This window comes from Pezoporus wallicus, unplaced genomic scaffold (genome assembly GCF_028554395.1).
Source record: "Pezoporus wallicus isolate ANWC-B61680 ecotype Strahan unplaced genomic scaffold, APGP_CSIRO_Pwel_v1 scaffold_3294, whole genome shotgun sequence".
Taxonomy (NCBI): Eukaryota; Metazoa; Chordata; class Aves; order Psittaciformes; family Psittacidae; genus Pezoporus; species Pezoporus wallicus.
In genome coordinates, this window is record NW_026635478.1 from 13,195,985 (window position 1) to 13,221,402 (window position 25,418).

At 39.2% G+C, this 25,418-nt stretch overlaps 1 protein-coding gene across 2 annotated transcripts; it reads left to right on the forward strand.

Annotated features, from left to right (window-relative positions):
• The first annotated feature begins 698 nt into the window (after positions 1 to 698).
• HSPA4L (heat shock protein family A (Hsp70) member 4 like) lies at positions 699 to 25,313 on the forward strand. 2 transcript variants are annotated; one of them, XM_057428490.1, is made up of 19 exons: positions 699 to 888; positions 4,889 to 4,946; positions 6,338 to 6,478; positions 7,534 to 7,656; positions 9,151 to 9,250; positions 10,922 to 11,055; positions 11,963 to 12,207; positions 12,297 to 12,373; positions 13,568 to 13,719; positions 14,222 to 14,328; positions 14,787 to 14,920; positions 16,168 to 16,370; positions 18,848 to 18,949; positions 19,456 to 19,593; positions 20,561 to 20,686; positions 21,802 to 21,909; positions 22,828 to 22,947; positions 23,395 to 23,556; positions 23,995 to 25,313. In XM_057428490.1, exons 1-19 carry the CDS (start codon positions 782 to 784, stop codon positions 24,187 to 24,189), a joined length of 2,532 nt encoding a protein of 843 aa, XP_057284473.1. In that variant the 5' UTR covers positions 699 to 781; the 3' UTR covers positions 24,190 to 25,313. The 2 variants fall into 2 exon arrangements, with proteins under 2 accessions (XP_057284473.1, XP_057284482.1); XM_057428499.1 differs by lacking the exon at positions 18,848 to 18,949.
• Positions 25,314 to 25,418: the final 105 nt, after the last annotated feature.

Sequence of the window (25,418 nt, forward strand, 5' to 3'; positions counted from 1 at the left end):
CTCCCTGGCACCTGCAGCAATCCCCACCTGTTTTGGACATGGGGCTTATACGCAATGCTCTCTAGGCTTTTCAATGCGGGGTTAAGCCCATGCCTTGAAGCCCTGGGAATTTCCAACTGCCTCCTCCAGGCCACCGGGTCAATGCCCCGCCCCTCACCTCAGGGCGAGCTGCAAGGCCTTGGCCTGGGACCACCAGGTGAGAGAAAACTGGCCAGCCCCACTCCTGCGGGCAGCTCCAGCTGCCGAGGACGGTTGTATTAACCGGTTTAATAATCTCCCAGCACTAATTGCTCTGAATTGCTATAAGCACATTAAATTACACTGTGTTGCAACCAGCGCTTACATGTAGTTGGTCAAGGCGGGCAGCAGTACCCACCCACAGGGACATCCTTACGGATCACCGTCACCTCAGGTGCTACGCGCGCCCGCCGGGCCCTTTAAATGGGGGCGGGGGCGTGGCCCGCCGCAGCGGTGACGTCTGCGTACGGGGTGTCTCTCTAGATAACGCCTTAGTCCCTCCCTTTCCAGATCTTTCTCGAATGCGCTTCGCCCGCCGCGGCCGCAACCCGAGCGCTTCCGGAAAGTGCCGAAGTCGCGCCCGGCGCCCGGCAGATTCCCCGCCGGCCGGCTCAGCGCGCGTGCGCAGAGGACGGTAACTGCCGGTTGGTGGCCGGTGCTCCGCAGTAGGGAGAGAGGAGGGTGAGGAGCTGCGTTCCAGCACCTTAGACCGGAGCCGCTGCCGCTACAGTCGCAGGCCGGCGGGGAGTGCCCAGGTGCAGCCATGTCCGTGGTCGGCTTTGATCTCGGCTTCCTCAACTGCTACATCGGCGTCGCTCGCAGCGGCGGTATCGAGACTATCGCCAATGAGTACAGTGACCGCTGCACCCCGTGAGTATCGGCGCTCCTGGGCCGCCTCCGGACACTTTTTGCTCTCGTTGCCTCAGCGGCATACCCAATCGCCCTTTCTCCCCGCCTCCCCCAATCCTTTCCCCGGCGTCCTGGGTTCCTGGAGCGACCGGGCGGAGCCGCGTGTATCCCCGCAAGGCCTTGCTCTCTCCGCGGCTCGTGGACGCTCCTCGCTTGGTCTTGACCGTGCTGAGGCGGCAGCCGCTCCTGCTTCCTCTGCGGGCGAGGAGAGGGGTTCTGCTGGCCGGCGCCCGGACCTGTCAGTGGTTGAGGCCTGGCGATCGGTCGGGAGCTGTGTGCGGCCCTTCTCGCCGGCCGCCCCGCTCCCGGTCACACGGGCAGTGTGCTCAGTAGGCGCAGAAACGCGTGTGTCGGGGCAGGCGACTGCCCGAAGAGCAATTCCCTTCCCCCCCCCCCCGCCTCCAGCTTTTGACTCCTCTGTGTCCTTGAAGGACCGCGGTGTGCTGGATGTGCCACACGGCTCTCGGGGCACAGTGGATTTATGGGGAGTTGTTTTCTACCCTTTTAATACTTTTAGTTTATTGTCGATGTGGATAAGAGCGTGTGTTTCCCCAACTCTAGAGCCGTTGTCGGGGCTTGGAGCATTTTCATTAACAATTTTATGATGGAGTGAATGTGAGACAGGGTAGGAGGGAGGAGGACGTTAATTCTGTGGGAAACGGGGAAGTGGAGCGATGATTCTCCGTAAACCTGTTCTTACTCGCACCGTTCTGCGTTTGTTGGCCGTGGAAAACCGAGGTCTTGCAAGGAAGGGGGGGCAGCGGGCAGCGGCCGTGATGATGGGATACGCAGGAGTAGGTGGAGATTCTTTGTTTCTATGGGATACGTCTAGGGGTTTTGGAGCTCCATCTGTGCGTAATTTTCGAGAAGTCAGGAATTCGTATAATGCCCATAAAAATGGGGTTTGGATGGTGCTTTTCTAAAAAGAATTTGTAGACAACAGTAGAACGCTGTTTTCTGCTATGTGAGGCTATACAACTTTAGCATTGCTTTCTCTTTGATCTTGGAGAAATGTAGGGCTTGATTTGCTTTCTGAAAAGTTCTTTTCTAAAAGAACAAAGTCGAATGCTAAAATGCATGTTTTCTGTATTAGGCATATCTTTAATTACTACTTAAAATATATATATACTGTCACCTTAATTCACAAGAAGGCATTATCTTTGTGCATCCTTTAAGAGCCAGAGTTCTCGCACCTTCCAAGTTTCTGTGCAAGGAAGCCCCTGAAATTGTTGCTTCAAGAATCTTCAGGCAGCTGCAGTTTTCTGCCCCTGTATGATGAAGAGCACTTCTAATTCTTAGGTACTTTTGGAGTGCATTCTTTGCAGGGAGGCTCCACACAGGTTTCTCTGCATTTAGTATTTCTCCCAGTAATGCTGGAGCAGTTATACTTTCAAAATATTTGCAAAGTGGTTATGAAATGGGTTTAAAAGCACAGTTAGCAGGATAGCATCTGGGGTGCACAGATACTTCAAGGCAGTAGTTATCTCCCTTGAAGTGACTTTTTTCCTGGCTTTTTTCTTTTCTTTCTCCAAAATGCACTATAGGAGAATGAGGAGCTTCCTTTTTAATGCTGTTGTCTTGAGGGAAACTAAAGAAGTTAATGGAAATATAGCAGGTTTATTACTGCTGTAAAAGTTTATCATAGTAACTAAACCTTACTTCAAACAGGATTTGACTGATGTAGGCAGATCAAACTTTTATGCTTACTACACACAGTGACACAGTAAATGAACTCTTTATTTATGTGTTCCTATAGAGGCACTTATGTCATTTAGATATTTAATGTTAACAAATAGTTAGCATTGATTAGATATGTCACAAACATTTGGGACTTACTCCCAGAAATACAAAGCATTAAGATTTGTTGTGGCTGTGTAGCATGGCATAAAAACACCTGAACTAGCTCCTGATGAGTACATTTTCAAGTGCAGTGTGTTGCTATTAACCCATGTAAACTGAGTTAGGCCCTAAAGATAAGGCAGTCCTGGCTGTGCTCTGTCAGGCTGATTGCTCTTTCTGGGCAGAACAAATTAGTGCAGCTGGCTTCCAGTTTCTGAGCTGGTTCAGGTACCTGTCAACAGTACAGCAGTAGTATAAGCACACTTCAGTGCTACAGACTAAAGCAGTGAAGATTTATATTTTCACAATTTAATACAGCACTAGTAATTCATAAATCCAGCATTCCAGTTGTTAAAATGTTCATCTTGCCTAAAACCTACGTTCTGTAATCTAAGGTATGGGATAGTTAGCATTCCTTAAAATGTGTAATCTTTAAAGTTTTAGCACAGGTAATTAGAAAGGAAAAAGATTCTGCCATTAGACCTTCCATTTCAGTAGACCTTGCGCTTTTTGAGGGCTTTGGCCATAGTGTCTCTTTGGATGAGAACTGATGCTTGGCTTTTTCAGAACTGGGAACTCCAGCTAGTCTGTTTCATGTGTTTCTATAACACCTGGTCTGTTAAACTAGTGGCAAATGGCCCTTTCAGGTGCTGTGCCTCACCACTGTGGTTTTGTGAAAAAACAGTTGATCATCAATAAGCTCATAATTCTTCAGTAACTTTTTTCAGATAGTGTGTAATTAGTGTAATCACAAACTAAGTAAAATGACATGGTAGTGGCTTCTCCAAAACAATGCTGAAGAGTACTGAAATGTCCTTTAGCTGAAGAGCTGCTACTTTAGAAAAGTCTGTGTACTGTTCCAAAGCTCACTTTAGAGCAGGTTGAGGGTAGTAGTGGGGGAGACAGGCCAGTTGAGGCATGTGTATCCTTGTGCTGGATGTGCTTCCTAAAGGACTGCCATGGATATAATTGAAGTCTTCAGAGCCAAAGAGAGCATGTTTTATTTTTTGACATCTCTGCTTCCCAGCCAAGGAAGGAAGAAACCACCATTCCCCTGTACTGGAATTCAGTGATTGAAGTAAACCATGGCAGGAATGTCAGTGGGCTGACTTGGTGCTTCATCCTCTGCATAAGGGTATTTGCAAGTGATGCTGTTTGTCGACAGATTCAAATTCCAACACTGAAAAGGTGTGATAGAATAGTATTAGCACATTATCCATAAAATAAATTACTTGTAAACCATTTGCTCCTTTCTTAATTTCCTGTTATCTGACTTTTCTTATTAATAAGCATAATTGATAACTATAGTGTTAAGTGACATTAAAAATTGTAAAAACTGTTTGTGAAAGCTGAACTGCATATTTACAAATGTAGGGCAGTGCATTGTCTGTTTGCAGCAGTTCAGTCTGGAGAAGGTTTTGTCTGTTCAGTGTGGTGTTACAGCAGAAGAGGTTGCTAGATAATACTTTCAAATTACATACAGTGCCCTCATTGTAGAGATGATGGAGGGGAGGCAGGAAGCAGTCTACTGTGGTGACCTTTATGCATTCATTAAATAATTAAATTTGAACATTAAATCCGGGTTGCATCTCTTATTTACTGCTGAATGGTCTTAGCCAGATCAGTTCCCTTCTGGGGATTTGTATTTCAAGTTGTATTTCATACCAGTGAAATGAAGGTGTGGACCTGGGATAGCCTTTGCTAAAGCCAGAGGCAAGGCTGAGAGGGATGCTCAGTAGTACCTGTGAAGCTGCAAGAGGCTGTGCACTATGCAGCTTCCCAAGCCGCCTGTTGCTGGGAGCTGTTCGCAGACTTTTGCCTATTTGCAGTTTGTTCCTGGTAGCCTTCAGTCATGGGAAGCACTCAACAGTTTGTAGAACTGAGCTTACATGTTCTTTTTTGTGTTGTTTTTGTTTTCCCTGATTATTGTTGCCAGTGGCTCTTACAGTAGGAATGTGGTTGTTGAGTCAAGAAAACTCAACTGGCGCTTCATAAAATACTATTATTAAATACCACATTTATGTTCTGCTACTTTAATTTTTGTGAATGTTTTAAACTACTGTGGAATTATTTCATTATGTTTTCTCTTAATGCTGAATTTCTTTTCCTTGTTTTTACTTAGAGCATGTATATCTTTAGGATCCAAGACCCGGGCCATTGGGAATGCAGCAAAGAGCCAGGTAAATGGATCGAAATCTCTTCTGTTGCTTATTGACTTATTTGCTGTTGAACCATGGGAAGAAAATGGATGAATTTGATGTTTTTCTCATTGAAAGTAAATGTCTATGATAAGTGTACATGTTACAGAATTAGTTACTGCTTCAGCAAGTATGTTCCTTGTATTAAAATTGAAACTGTATTCTGTATTTTTTTGTCAGAGTAAAAAATGGGAAGAAACAAAAAGCTCTGTTAAAAGATACTTGTTTTGTCTTGCATACTTTTGACAGTGAGAGGAGAGTTCATAATTAATTCCCTACTGGGGTGAGGAGTTCATGTGCTTATGTTTTAGAAAAGTTGAAGTTGAAAATGGCAGTTAAGCAGCAACTTGTATCTGCACTAATGTAAAGGGGGTGAATCATACTACCTTACTGTCTCAATTTGGGACCTTGAACAGAACTAAAGTTTCTCTGATCTTCTGTAAATTCACTTGCAACCTGGGAAAACCTTCCTCTGGAAGGAAAATATGTAAACCTACACACTGAAACTAGATTGGGTCTTGCCCTCTTTCTGTGCATCATGTTTGCACCCTGAGGACTTCCTCCCCTTAGTGTAGTGTGTAGGCAACTGTAAATTTGCCTGGAGGATATCAAAGTAATAGAACCTTACCGCTGGTACCATGAGCAGTCAGTACATGCCAACAGTGTATCACTTCCATTCAGAGAAACTTTACACTCTTTATCTGAGCTCAAGCCCTGTACTGTGGTAGTGGGAAGGTGTCCTGTCAGTACTCTTCCCAGTTTATTTAGACTAGTAAACTAGGTTATCTTGGAGAAGATTATCCTGGAATAATTGCCTTTGAGTGCATTAATGCTGTGCTTATTGGGATTTTTTTCTGGTCCTTTCTTTACTTAAAAGTCTGTGCTTAAAGTAACGAGGTTGAAACACTGAGTTGTCAGGAGGGTTTATGTCCAGATGGGATCTGAATTAGAGGAGAACTTAAAAGGAAATTAAATGACTTCGTTTGTTGAACCTTTGTTTAAGGTTAATGTAGGTAATAGCCTCATTTGTTCTTGCATACAGCCACTGCAACAGTACGTAACGTGGTCTCAAATATTGCATACTGTATCAGAAAACTCCTCTAAAATAAAAAGTTGTGAAAATTGATGGTAGCAAGCTAATGGATATTAAAGAGGGAAGTAAATTTGATTTTTATTTTTTTTTCAATGGAGACCATAAATTAAAAGAAGATGCTGCTTTGTCTCCCCCCACTCTTTCTATTCCAGTAAGTGTGTGGCCCTTGACATGGGTTTTCAGGAGGTGCAGTAAGCCCAACATAACAAGAGTTCCTTTCTGGATGGTCTTCTATGCATGTCTGGTTATGTCATGGGTAATTAAAGTATCTTTTCCACAGATTGTCACAAATGTAAAAAACACATTGCATGGCTTCAAAAAACTGCATGGAAGAGCATTTGAAGATCCTTACATAGAAGCTGAAAGGGCTAGGCTTCCCTATGAGCTTCAGAAGATGCCAAATGGCTCCGTAGGAGTAAAGGTGAGTTTGTGCAGAGTATCTTGAGTGGTAGAGATGAGCACTTCTGACCTTTGTCACTTAACTTCCTTTTTGAACTGACTTACATTTCCTTAAGAAAACTCGATATATTCCTATCATTTTGAAAAGAAGTCTCAAGTGATAACCAGTACAGTAACACCTTTTATTTTCCACAGAGCTTGCCTTAGCATGGTTTTGCTGTGCTTCTCACTTCTTGCAACTTAATTCTCTTCTTTAAATGTTCAGGAAGAGCTAGAGTACTTATTTTGTATTACATACTTGTTCTTAGTAATCAAGTAGTGTGAAAAAATTGCATTGTCTCCCATGTAGGTATACTATAAAATGTTAATATCCCTCACCCCAAGAAAGGTTAAGTTTGTTTCATTTATCTTCAGGAAAATTGACAGAGTTATAAATCTGCTGTTACTAAGAGATGAAGAGTATCTTATTCTCTGAAGTAACATGTGCTCGAGTACTGTACTTTCTCAGAGATGGCCATCGAGGTTTCTCATCAATTCTGTTAGCTTTCTGCAGTCACATTGGTAGCTTTTCACTTTAACTTACTCCAGTGACCCTGAATTATGTCCACAGTGTATGGTTTTTAGTGTCATCTGAGTTTAGGTCTTGGGAACATGCAGAGACCAAGTTTCAGGAGAACAGGATGTAATCTGAGTAAGCTATTTTTCATTTTACTCCAAACTGAGTAGCTGGAAACTGCTCTTCTCAAAGTTCAGGCTTTCTGGCTTCAGTTTCTGAATGTGTCTATGTTTTACAATTTTAATTTGGACCAGGATTGCACTGCTGCAGCGTATCTCCCAATCATTCCCACTTAGTGTACTTCAAAGCCCTAGGAGAAAGCAATTCACCACAGAAAGTGAGCTTTTGTTCTGTATACCTCCTCATATCATACTAATTGCCAGGGTAAATATAGCTGCTGCTCATCTTTATGGGTTTCCCTTCACAGGAGTGCTTGGGATTGCTGGAGAGATGGTGGCCTGTCAGGAAAAGAGTTGTTCAGTTGAGATGTTTTATTACAGAATTGCAATTCTCTGTTTCAGGTGAGATACCTAGATGAAGAGAGACTGTTTGCAATTGAACAAATTACAGGGATGTTATTGGCCAAACTTAAAGAGACTTCAGAAAGTGCTTTGAAGAAACCTGTGGCAGACTGTGTGATTTCAGTAAGTTGGAATATATATATTGCAATTCTTCTTACAGAGATGTTCATGTAAGCCAGTATTAGTTGCACCATGGTGTGCTGGTGAGAGATACCTGTAGTGGATAGAAACTGCATCCCCCTGAAAATGGGACTTTATTAAAATGAGAATACTTTTGTAATCACGTATGAGAAGATGGCACATCTGTTAAATCAAGAGGGTGTTTTCAGAAAGAACATGCTACCTAAGCTGATCCAGAGTGGCTGACTCCAAGTGCTATATAAAGTAATCCCAGTCTCTGCAGTTCCTGTTACAAATGGGATCTGTAAGCGTAGCTTCCACAGTTCCAAAGAACCTCCCAAATTTGTGTTAAATCTCTGTTGTTATGTGGTTTAACACTGAGTTGTAGTGTATATGAGAGTTGCCTGAACTCTTTTTCTCTGAGGGTTGTATTGGCAGTCTGAAAAGCTCAGAGTTACCTGTATGTTTAAAAACGGCTTTTTATTTGGGTGCTTTACTTAGGTTGGTTTTCTTTAGCTAGTGTCCTTACACATGGTGGGGGAGTAGGGAAGGGGAGATTGTAGATGAGGTTTTGTTTCTGATCTAAAATTCTAAATGCCTGCTTTTCACATTCTCTTTACTGTTCACTTCTGCTCTTTCTCTGGTGAGATGTCTGGGCATGAAATATTGTGGTTATTTCTTCTGTCAGACACATGGAAATTGGAAAGCTGTGTACTTTAGCTGTTAGAAATCTGGTTTGATCTTTTTCCTTGCTGCCTTATGGTATATAAACACACAGAGAGTACCTCCCACACACAGGGAGGATCCTGGGTAATGCACCACAATGGCAGCTAACGAAATACGCTATGAACATACTTCTAAGTCTTAAGCTTAACTGGAGTTGAAGATATGCTAGCTGATCACAGCCAGTTTCTGAATGAGCTCTGATTATGCTTTGACTGTTTTTGGTGGAGCTGAATAATGTCGTACACTGTAAGCTGGCATTGTGGTAGATGATAACTGAAAACTGGATACAGGTTCAGTTGGAACACAGATTTTCCCACTGGAAACAGCAATAAGTTTAGTTCCAGCACCACTGTAGTACTTCTGCAGCAACTTATTGTTAGGCTCTGTTTGAATATGTATTGTGTTGAAAACATTTGTGCAGCACAGTCAGAAATTGGTAATGATTTTTAAGAGCTAATACTCATCAGAAGAACCTGAGAAAATATTTTCGGGTTTTTTTCAGTGCTTAAATCTGCTTTGTTTAAGAAAAAAAAAAACAAACAAAAAACCTACCTCTCATTTAATTTTGGTTGTGTTGTGTATTTAATTGAAATATGCACTAAAATAAATTACCTAGCTGTTACATTCAGACTGCCTATTAATCTGAGGTTAGTTTTTAACAGGTTTTTGTGGTATTGAAATTTACAGGGTTGCTTAATGGGTAAGTCTAACTTCTTTAAATTAGAAAGTCCATATTTCACAATATCCTATGTAATTATTTTTTGGAAACAGGTACCCAGTTTCTTTACTGATGCTGAGAGAAGGTCTGTAATGGCAGCAGCACAGATTGCAGGATTAAATTGTCTGAAGTTGATGAATGAAACTACTGCAGGTAAAGGACAGCATTTATTTTATTTCACCCATTCAGGCTGTTGAATCTGTGAGGGTGATGTCATATTCGTGTTACACAATTTGGAGCCTGGGAAGAAGCTATCCCAGCTAGTACTGCCCGATCCAGCTTGGGAACTGGAAACTCAGCAGCTGTTTTGATGGGGTGGTGTTCAGCATTTAGGAGACAATAAGAGTTCGAGTTTGCTAACTTGACTACAGTACCACTTGAAAACAGCTACTCTGCTTCTGAAATAGAGCTGGTATCTTTACCTACCTCTGCTGTCCCGTGGAGCTGCAGCAGCAATATTGGGAAGGCCTGAGCTAACTTCAAAATCTCCTCATGATCCAGCTGCGGTGTGCACCTGACCTAGATTCTCAGCACTTGTATTAAATAGTAGTATAGGACAGTATTATCAGATGTAACCTGCATCTGACAGATTACAGTAAATATTTAACGTGGTGTTTGGGGAGGATTTTTAGGTTTTTCTTTTGAGCTTACTGGAAGATGGGTGTGTTGGAGTAAAACAAAAATCATGGAACTATTAGAGAATTTTTTTTATCATAAGCTAATATTTATTTGAAGTGAGATACATTGAAGGGAAATTGGAAAATGTGTAAGTTTCATTTTGAACTACATAATCTGTATGCTGTAAAAGCTGCTTCTATATAAACTGTGTTTTTATGGAGCTTTTTTTGGAAGCAAACTTGCTGATCGTATTTGGAAATGACTTGAACTGTGAGGCTTTCCAAAATATCCAAATTAAGTCTGTAGGATCATGGCAGCTTAAATGTGTGGAAACCATTTCAGCTCTAGCATTGGCACAGCTGTTGTTTCTATAAAGCAATTTGTTTAGTGCCCTCCTCTGGGTTTGGTCAGTTCCAGGGTAGAGTACAGAAGTATGTTATACTTCATGGGAACTAAAGGTGGAGCTCTTAAAACTGTACCTTATTTTTATCTGATTTAAATATTTGCTTTTAGGAATTGTCAACCAACTTTCCAAGAGAGCATGCTTTTGAGCATAGTTGAATTTTTTAAATCTGAGCTAAAAAGCACTGACAGGTGTTTCAAAGGAAGGGTGTAGGCATAAGGCTAATCTGTGATTTCATAGATGATAATGTGAATTGGGCTACAAGCCAAACTGAAGTGCCAGGTGATGCTGTAGCAGTGTTAAACCTTCACATGACATGTTTCCTCCCTTTGTCAGTGCAAAATGTTTTCAACATATTAACTTGCTTTGTGATGAGCTGCTTTATATGTGAACAGACTTTCTTAAGCAGAAGGAAAAGTAACAAATCTGCTAACCTCTTAATCTAGAAATTTAAATTTATGATGGCACATACACTGCTGACTTAAGTTAGTGCTTTGAAGGTGTGCAGCATGTGGTTGTTCTTGGAAAGATGTTAGATTAGACAAAATACTTGAATGTCAAATGAATGAAAATGAGGTAATTTACAAGTAAAGCTAGAAATCAGAAATAAAAACTAAGAAGGTGGCAACTCATAATGGTCTAAAACTTGTGACTTTTGATCCTTATGTTGTGTTTGAGCAAAGTAATGGAGGTATGCAGAATGAATAAATGTAAGTAGTGTTTGTCTTCTTTTAGTGCTTTTAGTGCATATTTTACAGATGTGCACAGCTGTCCTCTAACTTCTGTGGCCTGGTGTTTTTCAGTTGCACTAGCATATGGAATATACAAGCAGGATCTACCAGCCTTGGAAGAGAAGCCAAGAAATGTGGTCTTTGTAGATATGGGGCACTCTGCATATCAGGTTTCAATCTGTGCTTTTAACAAGGGAAAACTGAAGGTAATATTTTTAAGTTGTACAGTCAAATCCCATATTCCTGAAGTATTTAATTGAACAGTACTCAGAATAGTGTTCTGTGGAAGTTGTTTTGTTTGTGGGGTTTTTTGTTTGTTCAGTTTTTTTAACTGAATAAATGTATATAGCAAATGCTGAATACAAAAAAATTTTGTTATCTTTTGCCTATTCCAGCAAACCCATTTTTAGAAAATGCAGTAATGATGTATCCTGGGGTGTATTTTGAAAAGCACTTGACAATTAAGCATACTCCACAGTTGTTGTGCCAAGTTGTATCACTGAAATATTTGCATATTCTGGTAGTCTCATGAGCATTGTCGTGCAACTGACTTACAGGAAATTGTTGAACTCCCTGAATTGTTCTGTGATATTTTTTTTCCTGCCATCTGTGACAGTTCTGAATCTAAATTCAGTAGGACGTGAAGCAAAATGGGACAGTCTTCACTCCCTGGTTTGGAGATTTCTGTCTGTGAGCTGCTGATAGCTGAATGTTTTTATAAACTTGTCTTTGGTAGCAGAATGTTGTCTGAAGTCATGTAGAAGATGATAGCAAGTTTTTCTGCTTTGAGTAAATGACACAGAACTAGTAATGGCGTGACAAAATAGCTATTGTAGTCTGCCTTTCTGTAGTCAGCTATTATACTGGGTAGGGGCTGCAGCATCGTAGAAAATAACAGGGTAGATGTTATAATATTTTATCTGGGGGGGTAGAAACTCAATAATTCAGCTGTTCTGCCTGGCAACTGCATAGAAGATGGTGAGAAAACCACAAAGAATTTTTCACTATCAAACCTGTTTTTAAAGGTGTGACCTTCTGAAACCGGTGTCTATATGAAAGCTATCTCTAACCAAATGTTGCCTAATTAATATATGTTCTTTATCATCGTTGCAGGTCTTGGCTACTACCTTTGACCCTTTTGTAGGTGGTAGGAATTTTGATGAGGCTTTGGTAGACTACTTCTCTGAGGAATTCAGGACAAAATACAAGCTGAATGTAAAAGAGAATCCCCGAGCACTGCTACGATTGTATCAAGAATGTGAAAAACTCAAGAAGCTTATGAGTGCAAATGCTTCTGACCTTCCACTCAATATTGAATGCTTCATGAATGACCTTGATGTCTCCAGTAAGATGAACAGGTACTGTATGTTAACATTTGCTGAAGTGTGCAGTGAACCATGGCCTCTAAGCTGTCTTGTAATGCAAAGCACTTTCCCTGTTCCTGCAGAGCTCAGTTTGAGCAGTTGTGTGCTGCCCTTCTGTCCAGGGTGGAGCCTCCCCTAAGAGCAGCCATGGAGCAAGCTAGTAAGTAGGAGCTAATTTAGGTACTGCTTTTGGTTCAAGAACATAACTAGTAATCCAGTTATCCTAGATCTCTTTAATGATTATCTTTTTAATGTATTTTTGTATTTATTAGAATTGCAAAGCTAAGTACTGAAAAGTTGAATGTAAGTTCCATTCGTATGCTTGTCATGTATGCATGATCCCGTTCCTGCCTCATTTAGTGCACATACCACTCTGCAGCCTTGGTTTATTGACCCTCATTCACCCTATGCAATGGAAAAGGTTGGCACTCCAAAAGGTTATTTTAGTTAAAAATACAAAGCAACCAATTCAAAACCATGATGGGAAAAAGTATTACTCTTTACTGCGGATCACCGGCCAGCCTGTTCCATATGTGATTCATACATGTCCTCACTGACCCGAGAATTTGGCAGCATATTCTTGAAATAATTTATCTGAAGCATGTACAAATAACATTTTATTTTTTAATATTTTTTGCCTAATATAGTGTAAAGGAGAGTTAGACTTATGGAGGAAAAGGGTTTACACCTAATTTCAGCATCTTCAACTAGAAGGGAAGAATTCTGCTTATCTTTATTCCTTGTCTAGATAGGTAATACAGGAAGAAAGGACCTGAATAACTCCTGAGCAGAGCTGGTTCAAGGACTGACAGTTGCTTGTGATTATTTCATATGCGTATCTTGAATTTGAAATTAAAAAGCTACCCTGCAAGCACAGTCTAATGTTTGTTAAATACTTTTAGTTAAGGGTTTTGCTTTTCTTCATTGGCAACCGAAATAAAACCAGACATAAAATGAGGCATACTTGGGTTTAGTTTTGTTGTTAATGTTTGGGAGGGGTGAGATACTGTCCAGTAGTGCAGGGCTGCAAAAAAAAAAACGAATTTCACACTCCTGAGTTCATGCAAACCAGGAAGAGGATGCATTTTAAAGACAATGCATTTTAAAGAAGAGCTGTCCTCGTTAATGCTTGGCTTCTGTATTATCCAGATTTATGTAACCAGAAAACTTTGTAATCTGCAGGAGGGACAAAAAGGTCATGACAAACCTAGTTTAAATACCTTGTTGGCCACTGAGTATATTCAGTACTTGTCACAGTGTCAAGATAATAAGAGAACTCTTACCCTCTTTTTGGTTGTCCAAAGACAGCTTTTTGATGTCTTGATAACTTAAGGCCATGCACTTTGTTTTCTAGAACTTCAACGTGAAGATATCTACAGTATAGAAATAGTAGGTGGGGCTACTAGGATTCCAGCAGTGAAGGAGCAGATCTCTAGCTTTTTCTGTAAAGAGATAAGCACCACGCTAAATGCTGACGAAGCTGTTGCAAGAGGCTGTGCCTTGCAGGTATAGTTACTGCAATACAACTTGAGTATTGCTTCTTTAACATCATGAACTAATGAATACAACTAACCAGAAGCTGAAATAAGATGTAGAATCTTGCTTGTTCTTTCAGCAGTTGATGACAGTGGCCATGTCATAAATGGTTGTTACATTCTAATAATAACATAAATTACATGTGCATAATTTGTTTCCTGTTAGGAGGATGGTCTCTTTAGAGACCTGTTAAATTTGGTGACTCAAACTGCCCTCCACTTCTGTGCAGCCATTGCTGTGTATCTTTACTGACAGTCACTGGAAGTAGCATCTGTTACTATTATTTTAGTTATATCAATCAGTTTAGTTAACTTTCTACTAAGCATAAGAAGCTACTATTAAAAATTGTCATAAGCAGGACCTCCATGTGATCTCTTTTAATTGTAACCCTTTTGCACTTGGGTATTAGTTACTGTACCTGCTACTTATTTGACTACATGGATATAATAAAATTCTGGTCTTTGTTTTCTAGTGTGCAATTCTTTCCCCAGCTTTTAAAGTGCGTGAATTTTCCATCACAGATGTTGTTCCTTACTCTATAACGTTGAGATGGAAATCATCTTATGAAGAAGGAACAGGGTAAGTTATATGGTGCCTACTAGAAAGTATGTCTGTGTATAGAAAGAAATCTGTTGAGCTATGGAAAAGACAAGGCTTCAGCCTTTGAAGCTGTCATCCACTCAAACAGTTTCAATTCTTTTTTTTTTCCTGCATTACAAGTTTTGAATTGCAGCTAATAGTTAGAAAGATATTTAATAATTGCTTATTAATAATTGCTTAATAATTGGAAATATGTTTAATTAAATATAATTAAAAACGTTTGTGTAGAGTTGCTTAATCTTTAAGTATGACACAGAATGCTTAGTCCAGCTTTGGGAACTACAGGCCTTCAGCCTGCTACTCTTGTCGTAAACTGACTCAAACTAAACTATGTATCTGCTTGGTTAATATGACTGCTGATCATTAACATCCCTTGATTTTGATTAATCATCTTTATGCTCAGTGGTTTAACCATACTTAATATTTTAATGCTTTAGGGAGTGCGAAGTCTTCAGTAAGAACCATGCTGCTCCATTCTCAAAAGTCATTACTTTTCACAAGAAAGAACCTTTTGACCTGGAAGCTTACTACACCCATCCACATGAAGTGCCTTATCCTGATTCCAGAATAGGTACGGACATCTGAATAAAACCCTTACACAGAACTACTGTTGATAATGAAAGTGGTTCTCCTGTTTAAAATCTAATACTTCTGTATTTCCTAGGTTATAGAACAGCCTAGGTTCTTTAGAAAGGCTCAACTTTGCTGCTTTGGTTTAGATGCATTGATCAAAGGGTATTGACATTTTTTTTCGGTAGTTCCTTAAAAAAAAATAATTCTGTCACTGTTTGAATGCTTTAAAAATCACAGAATGGCTTGGGCTGGAAGGGACCTTAGAGACACTCTAGTTCCCAAAATGTATGTATGAAGAATGTAGTGCTCTATTGCCTGCTTTTTGGGTGCCTTTGTTTTCTTGGTTTGTTTTTTTTTTTCCCCACCTCTGTAAAATGGATAAGGTGGCTGTATGCCTTCCAGCCTGGATTTTTCAAAGAAATTAGATGAGAATAGATATGTTAGACTAGATAGTTACCTGTTCGGACAGATACCTGGCATGTCTCATGCCGTTAATCTGAATGTACAAGATGAATTCAATAGGCATCTGTTGTAGAGTCTATAAAGTGTTAGATGGTATAAGTTTCCTGGTAGCTGATACTACCTTACTTGCAGTTATAGTATATTCCTAAGGGTCTTTAATACACAATTTTATTTACTGATTTATGAATTGGATAGAAACTTGGTGCTGCCTATTTAGCTGTCTACGCAATAAGTCTGTTTTTAGGAAAAAAACATTCTCTTTTGTGTATGCAGTCTGTGTTGTTTACACTCAAATTTTCAGGAAGTTGCAAGACGAAGTATCAATCTTGCTGCTTCTAGAAGCCTTGATAAGCGCTGTTCATGCTCCAAAATGTGTAGTGCATCAGTGCTAACTAAATTCAGATACAGTCTTTTATCTCTGTTAACATTTTTTATGGGGACAAAGGACCTGTTCAAGATGGAGTAGGCTCTTTAGAGCAATGGTTAGAGAAGAACAGAGAAGTAGAGTACCTAATAAAGTCATAGCTTGGTTTTAAGTTTTTTTTTCTAAAATACAGATAAAGCAAAACCATCTTAACTAAGCAGGCTCTAGTTTATGTAGCTACAGTTCATGTTGTAAAATCGATAACTAAGTAGAAAGCTTCCAAATATAGTTTAAAGTTACATGAAGTTACTATGTAAATTAACACCCTTAAGGAGTTATATTTTATTTCCTTTTTTTTCTCTTTCACTATTTTTTTGAACAAAAATTAAAACCATCTTTTTGTTTATTTTTTTTGCAAGGGCGTTTCACTGTTCAGAATGTGGGTCCCCAACATGATGGTGACAATTCCAAAGTGAAAGTTAAAGTGCGCGTCAATATTCATGGCCTTTTCAGTGTGGCTAATGCTTCTATAATAGAGAGGCAGAACATAGAGGGAGATCACAGTGACACTCCTATGGACACTGAATCATCAAGTAAGAACCAAGGCAGAGATGATGAGCTGGTATGTAAACTTGTAAATATCTACACTCCTTGTAATTCTGACAAGAGCCAATAGTAAGAGATTAAATCATAGTGTAAAGCTTTAGACAGTTATTGCTTCTCCACCCTTATATTATTGTTTCAGTTATGTAACACATTTCTTCACATTATTAAGCTACTGGTGACATGTGGCACTAAAAGCAAAAAATGTTAAACCAGATTCTAAAAAAAAAAAACAAAAAACACCTTTTTTTTCAGTGTTCTTTACCACCTCTGTACTAGTCTTAGTGTTATTTAGTGATGCTATAAAATGGCAGGTTTGTTTTTCCTCAAGTACTACATTTTCATTTGGTAAAAATATGTGGTATTTCTGTATATGTGTAAAACTTGTTCTTGGTAACCTTTCATTCACTAAAGGCACTTCTACCAGTACTGAAGTACATTAAGTTCTCACAGACTGATTTGGTAGCTCATAAGGGAAAATTACTGGAAATAAATGTGCAGCACCTTTGTCATTAATACTGAGAAATTAGCAAGATAAACTTCTCTTCATTCTAGTGTTAGGAGGATCAACTTACTTTATAGTGCTGGGTGTCAGGGAGTATATTGCAGCATGCCATGGCCTCAGCAGCCTTCCTTTTTTTCCCTTGTGCCCTCCTACAGCTTGGGATTCTGGTTATGTCACAGCTCACAGGGGAGAGAGATGACAGTGTAGAGAAAAAGAGGATAAAGCAGTGGGCAAGCTGCTGCCTCGCATTCCTGCTGTCCTGGAGATTGCCAAGCGCTCAGCAGAGTGACCAGTCTCACAGGCTGTCAGGCATATACTGAGGGTGTGTGCCCTTGAGGAGTAAGGTTGGACAGAAAACAAACATTGGGCAGCTTTATTTGGAGGAAGGGGTGAATGCATTTCTTTAATTATCTTTTAAAATGTCCTTAGCAGCTTTTCCCACTTTAGGTGCATATACTACAGGAATTGGAGCAAGTGGTTACACAATTAGCATTACATAATTGGTGTAAGCAACTCCTGAAATACTATACTGCTTTCCAGGAAGTTCAGCGTATTTATAATGCCAAACATGATGCAGTTCCTTGTGGACAAGTGCTCTGCCTCTGATACTTGTTTGGAAGTGAATAACAGTTCAGAGTGACAGCTGGCATGTAATGCAGTAGGTGTCCTGCATGTGGACATTACTAGGATGAGTGTGTTGAGTACAAGAGTAACCACTTCCATCTTCAGGCTTTCAGTCTGTAGTACTTGCATTCAACTAACACATCTTCTGTTTTACAATGGTGCTTGTCAGCAATTACCTTTCATTACTGAGGATGATACCCTCGACTCTGAGGAGGAGGTTTGTGGTGTATATATGTATTATTCCCCCTCCCCCCCCCGCTTTAGCCTTTCTGTGTAGGCAAAATAGATCCTTCCAGTTGTTGCCTCTTCTGTGTGAACAGTAAGAACAGTATACGAGGCTATTTATTTTTTCTCCTACTCTGAAGTGACAATGTGTGTCTGGTAAAATTAGTCTTCTTGATTTCAACTTTTATCATTAAAAGATTGCTGAATCAGTTAATATAGCTAAAAATTAACACAGGCACCTGTGCTTGAGTTTGAAATCCTTAAATAACTATTTCTTGTGTCTTGCAGAACTAAGTAAGTTATTTTGCATGCGTATGTATTTTGTGAATCCAGTAGTTCCTTGTAATGGAAGTAATCTTACACCTTTGAGACCTTGGCTACAGCTCCTTAGTCATTGATACTCTGGATGTCCCAAGTATTGGAGTCATCCTGAAAACTTTAGGCTTGTGTTTGACTGTGTTGTTAAAAGTGTTTTGCAACGATGGCAAGGAATTGTATTACTTAAACTAAACCAAGTGCTCAGCGCAATAATTGGCGATGTGTTTAAGATCCTTAAATTTAGACTAACGCATAGGTGAATTACAGATAAGTTTAAGTGAAACTTAGTTAATTTTGAGTGACAGGGAGGGAAGACAGTTGGTCTTGTGCTCCAAGAGGCTACTACAGAAACTAATTTTTATGGTCCCATGAGACAGATGCAGCTAACAGTTACTAAATTCTGCTTTGGATTACAAACTTTAAAGTTTAGATTGAAAATGGTACGAGGTAAAAGTTCTGTCTGTTCCATAGAGAACCTATTGCTGTTGCCTGTGGTGGCGGTATGTTTCTAGAATGTTCTTTGCTTACATTTTTATTTATTTCTAGTTTAAAGTGGAGTATTCACAAGGCTTAATGTAATTTTATAATAAGGACACATGGCAACTTAATTATTTCAAGGTGGACAGGCAAAACAGAACTTTCATGTAATTTGGGAAAGCTATGAATACAAGTACTCAAATCAAAATGCCTGTTTAAACATAGTAATTCAGAAAGTCTTAAGATTGCCTTGTACGTCCATATGTTGTCTGTGATCTACTGTATTTGACATCAGTCATAAATCTTACAGCAAACCCTTGCATTCAGTTATGTAACTCTTTTTCTAGGATAAAATGCAGGTTGATCAAGAGGAAGGCATTCAGAAAAGTCAAGCTGAACAACAGAACCAAGCAGATGAGGAAACTGAAAATGCAGGAACAGAAGCAAAAGTGTGTATTCAGTATTGATAAGGAAATGTAATGTGGCTTCCCTTAGACTTGTTTTGCCTGGTGTGGTTGCTAATCTTACTAGGTGCAAAAGATGGGACTTTATTGAGAGAAGTACAGCTATATTGAAATGCCTAAGTTAAGAATCCTATCTTAGAGCTTTCATTTTCAACACAGTATGTGACTAAGGCTTTGAAGTAAGCTTGTTTAATGTAGTTTTATAATGGAGATTGAATATGGGGAAACATTATCAAGGAGAATATGCAGTGTCTTTAGCTGTTGAACAGGTTTTCTCAACAGCTCTTTACCTAATGTTTAAAGAAACTAAATTCCACAAATTGGTTCAAAACTAAGGTAGTGGTGATTATGAATAGCAGAGGATTAATTAGGGGCTTCATTTACGTATGATTAATCTGTAGCTGTCTTACTATTTTTGTCTTTTTTTTTTGAGCACAAATGTGGTCATATTTCTATTCTTAAGTTTCTTAATAGTGTAAGTGTTTCTACAGGTTGTTTCTGGAGACGTGCATGAACATCCATCCCAGCCAAAGGCTAAAACAAAAGTCAAGAGTATTGACCTCCCTATACAGGCAAGCCTCTATAGACAGCTGGGACAAGATCTTATCAATTGCTATATTGAAAATGAGGTAAGCAGCTTAAAACAGATGAGTACTCAAATGAATGTCCCTGGAAATAATAATCCAGAAAGTATATGAAGCCATAAACTTTTTGCCTAATTTAGAATTCTTTGGAGTTTGTTTTGGTTGGGTTTGGGTTTTTTTTGGTTGTGTTTATTTTTTTGGTGGGTTTTTGTTTTTGTGGTTTTTTTTTTTAGTTTGGTTGGTTAGGGGTTTTTTGGGTTTTGGTGGGGCTTTTTCCTTTTTTTTTTTTGTGAAACTCTCCAATTTCACTAGACTGAACTGCCCAAGTTTGACCTATTAGCCTGTCAAAGTGTCAATTCTGTCCTCAGGCAGGCAGACAGCCAGTGAAGGCTACACAGTATGTTACAGGAATGCTAATTGTTGCTGACTGACCTGATACTGGTCAGGAGTAGCACTTTTACACCTTTTGGTGCTCTGCAGAAACTGTGTGCTTCACTAGATCATATTTTTGCCCATGAAGTCCTATATCAGTAGGGAAGTCTTATAACATGCAGAAAACTTGCCTTTTGGAAGGTCCTTTCTGAACTGTGTAGCTATCATGTTTGTGAAGATCCCACAAACATAAGCTCTTTTCTGAAACATGGTCAGTCTGAAGAATAAAGTCTTAAATAATTTTTGTAGGGCAGAATGATTCCTAGTGACTGCCAAACCACAGTCGAGACTTGCACTTTACTTTGAGTCCTGCCTGTTGTGGTCGGATCATTATTAATACTTGATCAGTTTGTTGAAGCACTTGCCAGACAGCTTCCAAATATGAACTCATTTTTTAACCCCGTTCCAGTTCTGCTTGCAGTAAGTATGACCTACACGAAAGTGAAAGTTATAATAATCAGTAACTGTGAAGTAGCAGGCTGCATCTGCAGAGTTCTGTGGTATAGTGTCAAGAGAGTAATCATTAAGCTTGATACTTGAAATGCTTTTAATTCTTATGTAAGCTTTTTTTTTGCCTTAGGGGAAGATGATGATGCAAGACAAGCTTGAGAAAGAAAGAAATGATGCTAAGAACGCTGTTGAAGAGTATGTGTATGACTTCAGAGACAAGCTGTGTGGAGTCTTTGAGAAATTCATCACTGAAGAAGTAAGACTTGCCTGTGTTTCAACTGCTGTAAAAAAAATGCCTTTGTACTTGTAAGTTCTCAGCATGGGTTATGAGGCTGCAGGGATCTCTTAAATATGTTTGGAATATAAAATTGATCAACTTCACAGAAGTTAAGTTCAAACTGTGCTTGCACCTGATACTTGACATGCTGACATGCAGAGTTCTTCATTGAGAAGTTTTTCAGTAGCAAGGAAAGATTAGAATGCAGGTGGAAAATAAAAACCCTGTGGTGGGTAGGAAAGCAAGACAGATCACTACGAGCTTCTAAATGGTGTGAGTGGACAGCATTAAAAAGAACAGAAATGGAGTGCCTGTAGCTCTGTGGTTTGTCTACTTTCAAGCAGGGTAAGTTACTGAAATTTCAGGTAAAGGTAATGAAGGAAACTGTACGCTAGGCCTCTGCAAAAGCAGCATTGAAAGAACACATGTCCTACAGTTGTGCCTCTGTAACAGCCATCTAAACGAAAGTGGCTGGTACACAAGCCACCAGCTGAAACAGCTAATGTCCAGCAGCAGTTTTAAGGTCTGCTCTCTGGATTACCTGTTCAGCAGCACAGCACAGATGCTCTTCCAGTCTAAACTCAAGGGTGTGAGGCTGTCTTTCCCATACCACTTTCAAAACAATCTCTTGGGTAAATTATGGGGATAGGTAAGATCCTTTATTTCTGAACAATTAAACATCTCTGTTTATAGCCAGTGGAGTCCAATTAAAACAATTTTGCCTTCAACTATGTATATAGTTTCCAAATTTGTCTAGTCGTCTTCATCCTGTGATCAGAGAACCTGAGAAGCAGTACTTCCCCTGTAAGGATAATAAGCAAGAATGTTGATGTCCTTTCTTCTAAAATCAGTCCTGAAGCTGTGTAACTCCCATGAACTTCAGCTGCAAATCAGATTAGTAAGGGTTCTCCTATCATACTGTAAAATCTTGGCTTTGAAGTAGGTTAATTACTGTTTTCTTTCACTGTGACTTTGAATACCCTGAAGTGATGAAACAGTCTTTTTTGAGCAGGGGCTTTCTTTGTGTGCTGAGAGGGTAAGGCTCATTTGTCATGATCTCCTCTGACATAGCATGTCCCTAACTTGCTTCACAGGATGCAAACAAGCTAACCTTGATGTTGGAGGATACAGAAAACTGGCTTTATGAAGATGGAGAAGACCAGCCTAAACAAGTGTACATGGATAAGCTTCAGGAATTAAGAGTAGGATTTTAAGATATTTTCTAGAAAAATATGTGTCTATTTAGGGGTGGGGGCATTTACATAAGCATATGGCTAAGTAACCAAAGCTCTTTTAATGATCGATGTGTGTGTGCACACCATGCATGAGTTTTGTAAATCCCTTAACTTTTAAGTATGGACATTCAGGTTTTATCTGAATGTAGCTGAGTTATGAAATGAACAGAATATTTGGAACTAGAATTTAGCTTTAATGTCGGGTGTGCTCCAAATTTGAAAACAGTCAAAATGAAGCAGACTGTCACTAGTGACAATGAAGTAATTGCTGTTGTAATTCTCTGTCAGTCTTGCTACAGTCTGAGAGAGGCTTTTGAGTAGTTTGACTCCTCTCCCAGGTATCCAGAATTGCGCTCCACAATATATGCTCTGGTTTTCCTTTTTTTCAGTGGTCTTTTAAACCTGTATCATAAAACTAAATTTTTGGTCTAATATCTAATGATAAAGGTTGAAGAGTCAGATTTCATTTGGGGGAAGACTAACTGATGCAAACAGCAGTATACCTCCTGACGCCTGCTGCCTTGCCTGGGTTGCCAGTATTCAAGGGAAGAGTTAAAAAGAAGAGAAAACCAGAACATTCCAGGATAACTACTTCAAAATTAAACCATCTGTGTAAATCTTGCCTTGTTTCTTTTCTGAATGCCTTGTTCCAGATGCTAATTTTGGTGAAAATAACTGCAAAATAAGAAGCCAAACAAGGAGAGTCACTTGTGTTAAAACATCTGGGATTTTTTTGTGGCTCTAAAGTAAAATGCAGAGGTTAATCTCTTGAATGGGTGAGAAAAGGATTTAAAGGCAGCCTTCCTTCCAGTGCTGTGTTTTAGTATTAGACCCCAGAGTAAAGTAAACTTGTTTTTTTATCAAGACCTCTGTGCTTGTTTCCAGAAATTTGGACAGCCTATTCAGGAAAGATACATGGAACATGCAGAGAGACCAAAAGTTTTAAATGACCTGGGAAAGAAGATTCAGCTCCTTATGAAAGCAGTGGAAGCATACAAAAATAAGGTAGGGCGAACTCATCGGGGTATGAGCTGTTATGGGTGTTTCAGTTTGGCTGTAGTTTTTTGTGTTTAAAAAGGATCCTATAGGATTATCTGTTAAGCTGCTTTAAAATGGCTGTTGTGCTTTTCCTCCTGAGAACTTGTAGAACTGTTCTGAGCTGCTAGCAAAAATGGCTTCTTCATGAGAACATAAATTAAACAGTCACTTTATTATGGTCAGTTTTAAAGCTTCATTACTGTCCTGCACTTGAACAGTATGTACTTAAAATCAGCATTTCAAATGTCTAAAAACAGAGTCCTGTCTGTGGTGTTCTGCAGTTGCTCCTGCTACTGAGCTTGTTTAAAAACTACTTCTATCAGGTTGTAGCAATGTTACCCTATTTTATTATGTGTCCATGAAATACTTAATTGGGTGAGAAATGTATATTAATTACTATACATCTTTCCTTAGGATGAAAAATATGATCACTTAGATCCTGCTGAGATGGAGAAGGTGGAAAAATACATTAGTGAGGCAATGAATTGGCTGAACAGCAAAATGAATGCCCAGAACAAACTAAGTCTAACTCAGGATCCAGTTGTCAAAGTGGCAGAAATAGTGACAAAATCTAAGGTAAAAAAGTTCTTGTACTTCTTGCTTTCTAGTAAGTTTGTCCTTAAATGAGATTCTGGCCTCTGTATCGAGTAAGAATATTATATCTGCAGGGATCTTAAAGCTATTAAAAAGATCCATATAGAGGGAGCAGTAGTTTTACTGATCTTCAGCTGTGGTTCTTGATTTACAGCAGTACCTCTTTAAAAGCCTTTTTAAAATAGCCCAAGTTACAGCACCAGTCTTAATAGAAATTGCACTGCCATACAGGCTTTTAACAGTTTGGCAGCTCTTTAGCTAGTTGAAAGCTTTTATTTTAAGCTGATATAACTGAAAAGTTCTAGTCCTTGAAAATTAAATTCCAGGTCATTAAGAAGCAGAAGCAAATTTAGGACATTTTAGTTGAATATGATTCCTGTGCCACCAAATAACTTACTGTCTCACTTCTGTTACAACTAGGAATTGGATAACTTCTGTAACCCCATTATATACAAGCCCAGACCGAAGATAGAGCCTCCCAGTGATGGGCAGTCAAAAGCTAATGGTGAACACAATGGACCAGTGAACGGACAGAGCGGTACTGAAACAAAACCTGAACCAACCAAGGACAATTCTCCGCAGACCAAACCCCCTGGAGAAATGGAAGTGGACTAAATCTTGCATTTCTTTTACCCAATTAAAATAGTGCAAGTAACCACAGGGTCCATTCTTTTTGTCTGGTACACACTTCGGATGTTCAGTTATTCTTAGTCAACCTTCTGTCATTTGTTGCTGAGTAGTTTTGAAAGTGTTTTATATTAAGTACATCTCTGATGTTCATTTCCACTGATGCTGCTTATGTGGAGCTTTAGCCAAATGTAGATTGTATAAGTCAGTTTAAGCTTTCCCAATATATTTTATATCAAACATACAGAATTGATATATAAATGGCAACAATCTACCTTATTTAAAGCTTTTATTGTGGATAAACCTCAGCCCCTTTATTCAGGAAAGGATACTGTATTGCACTACTGATGCTCAAGTGTAGATCTAATTGCATCTTTATTTTGGAAAAATATTGGAATTGAAGTGGCAAGACTTGTCACTTGAAGCACTGACCTTTTCTAGTTACTGTATTGTTATAATTTAAACATTAAAATAGAGGTTAGTTGGCATTCTAGTCCATCTCATTGATGTACCATGAGAATTGTTTGGTCTTTTTCATATAAACAGAATACAAGCTTAAACATTTGAGATTCCCATACCACTACCAATATTAGTTACAAAATAATGCAGCATAATGGCTCTGCCACATGCTGAACTAAGTGAATGGTCTCGGTGCACATTGCTGTACATAATGTACTGTGCTTATGATAGGATGATGCTAATGATAATAGTACAAAGGGGTAGAAAATACAAGGACTGTTGGATGGCTTTCCCTTGAAAATGACTTACTGCACATGTTACTATTTCACTTCTGTTGTTTGGAATGAAATCTACATCTTGATTATATCTTGTGCTGGGAAGGGGAAACAACAAAAATTGTGTTATGTGAGCTGGGTATGGGCACCCTGGTTTTGAATTTGCTTAAATGCTGTTGCAAACTTGAAAGATATCCTGAGAGCTTAATCTAAGCCTTAGTACTTGGTGTATAAACCTTTTGTTCAAGGAGCTAAACAAAAGAACTTAAAAACTGGATATTATTACCCCAAAGGTGGAATCTACTTGATGAACTTGCATAGCTTACCAGTTATCTTTGGTCATTTAGTTGACCTAATGAAAATGTCTGTAATGTATTACACAGTTGAGTCACTGTTTTCTTTGATACGTGTTGGATGCACATCTGGGACGTTGTCATGGTCCAGTGTATGTTCCTGTATACTGAATGCTTCTGTCAAGTCACC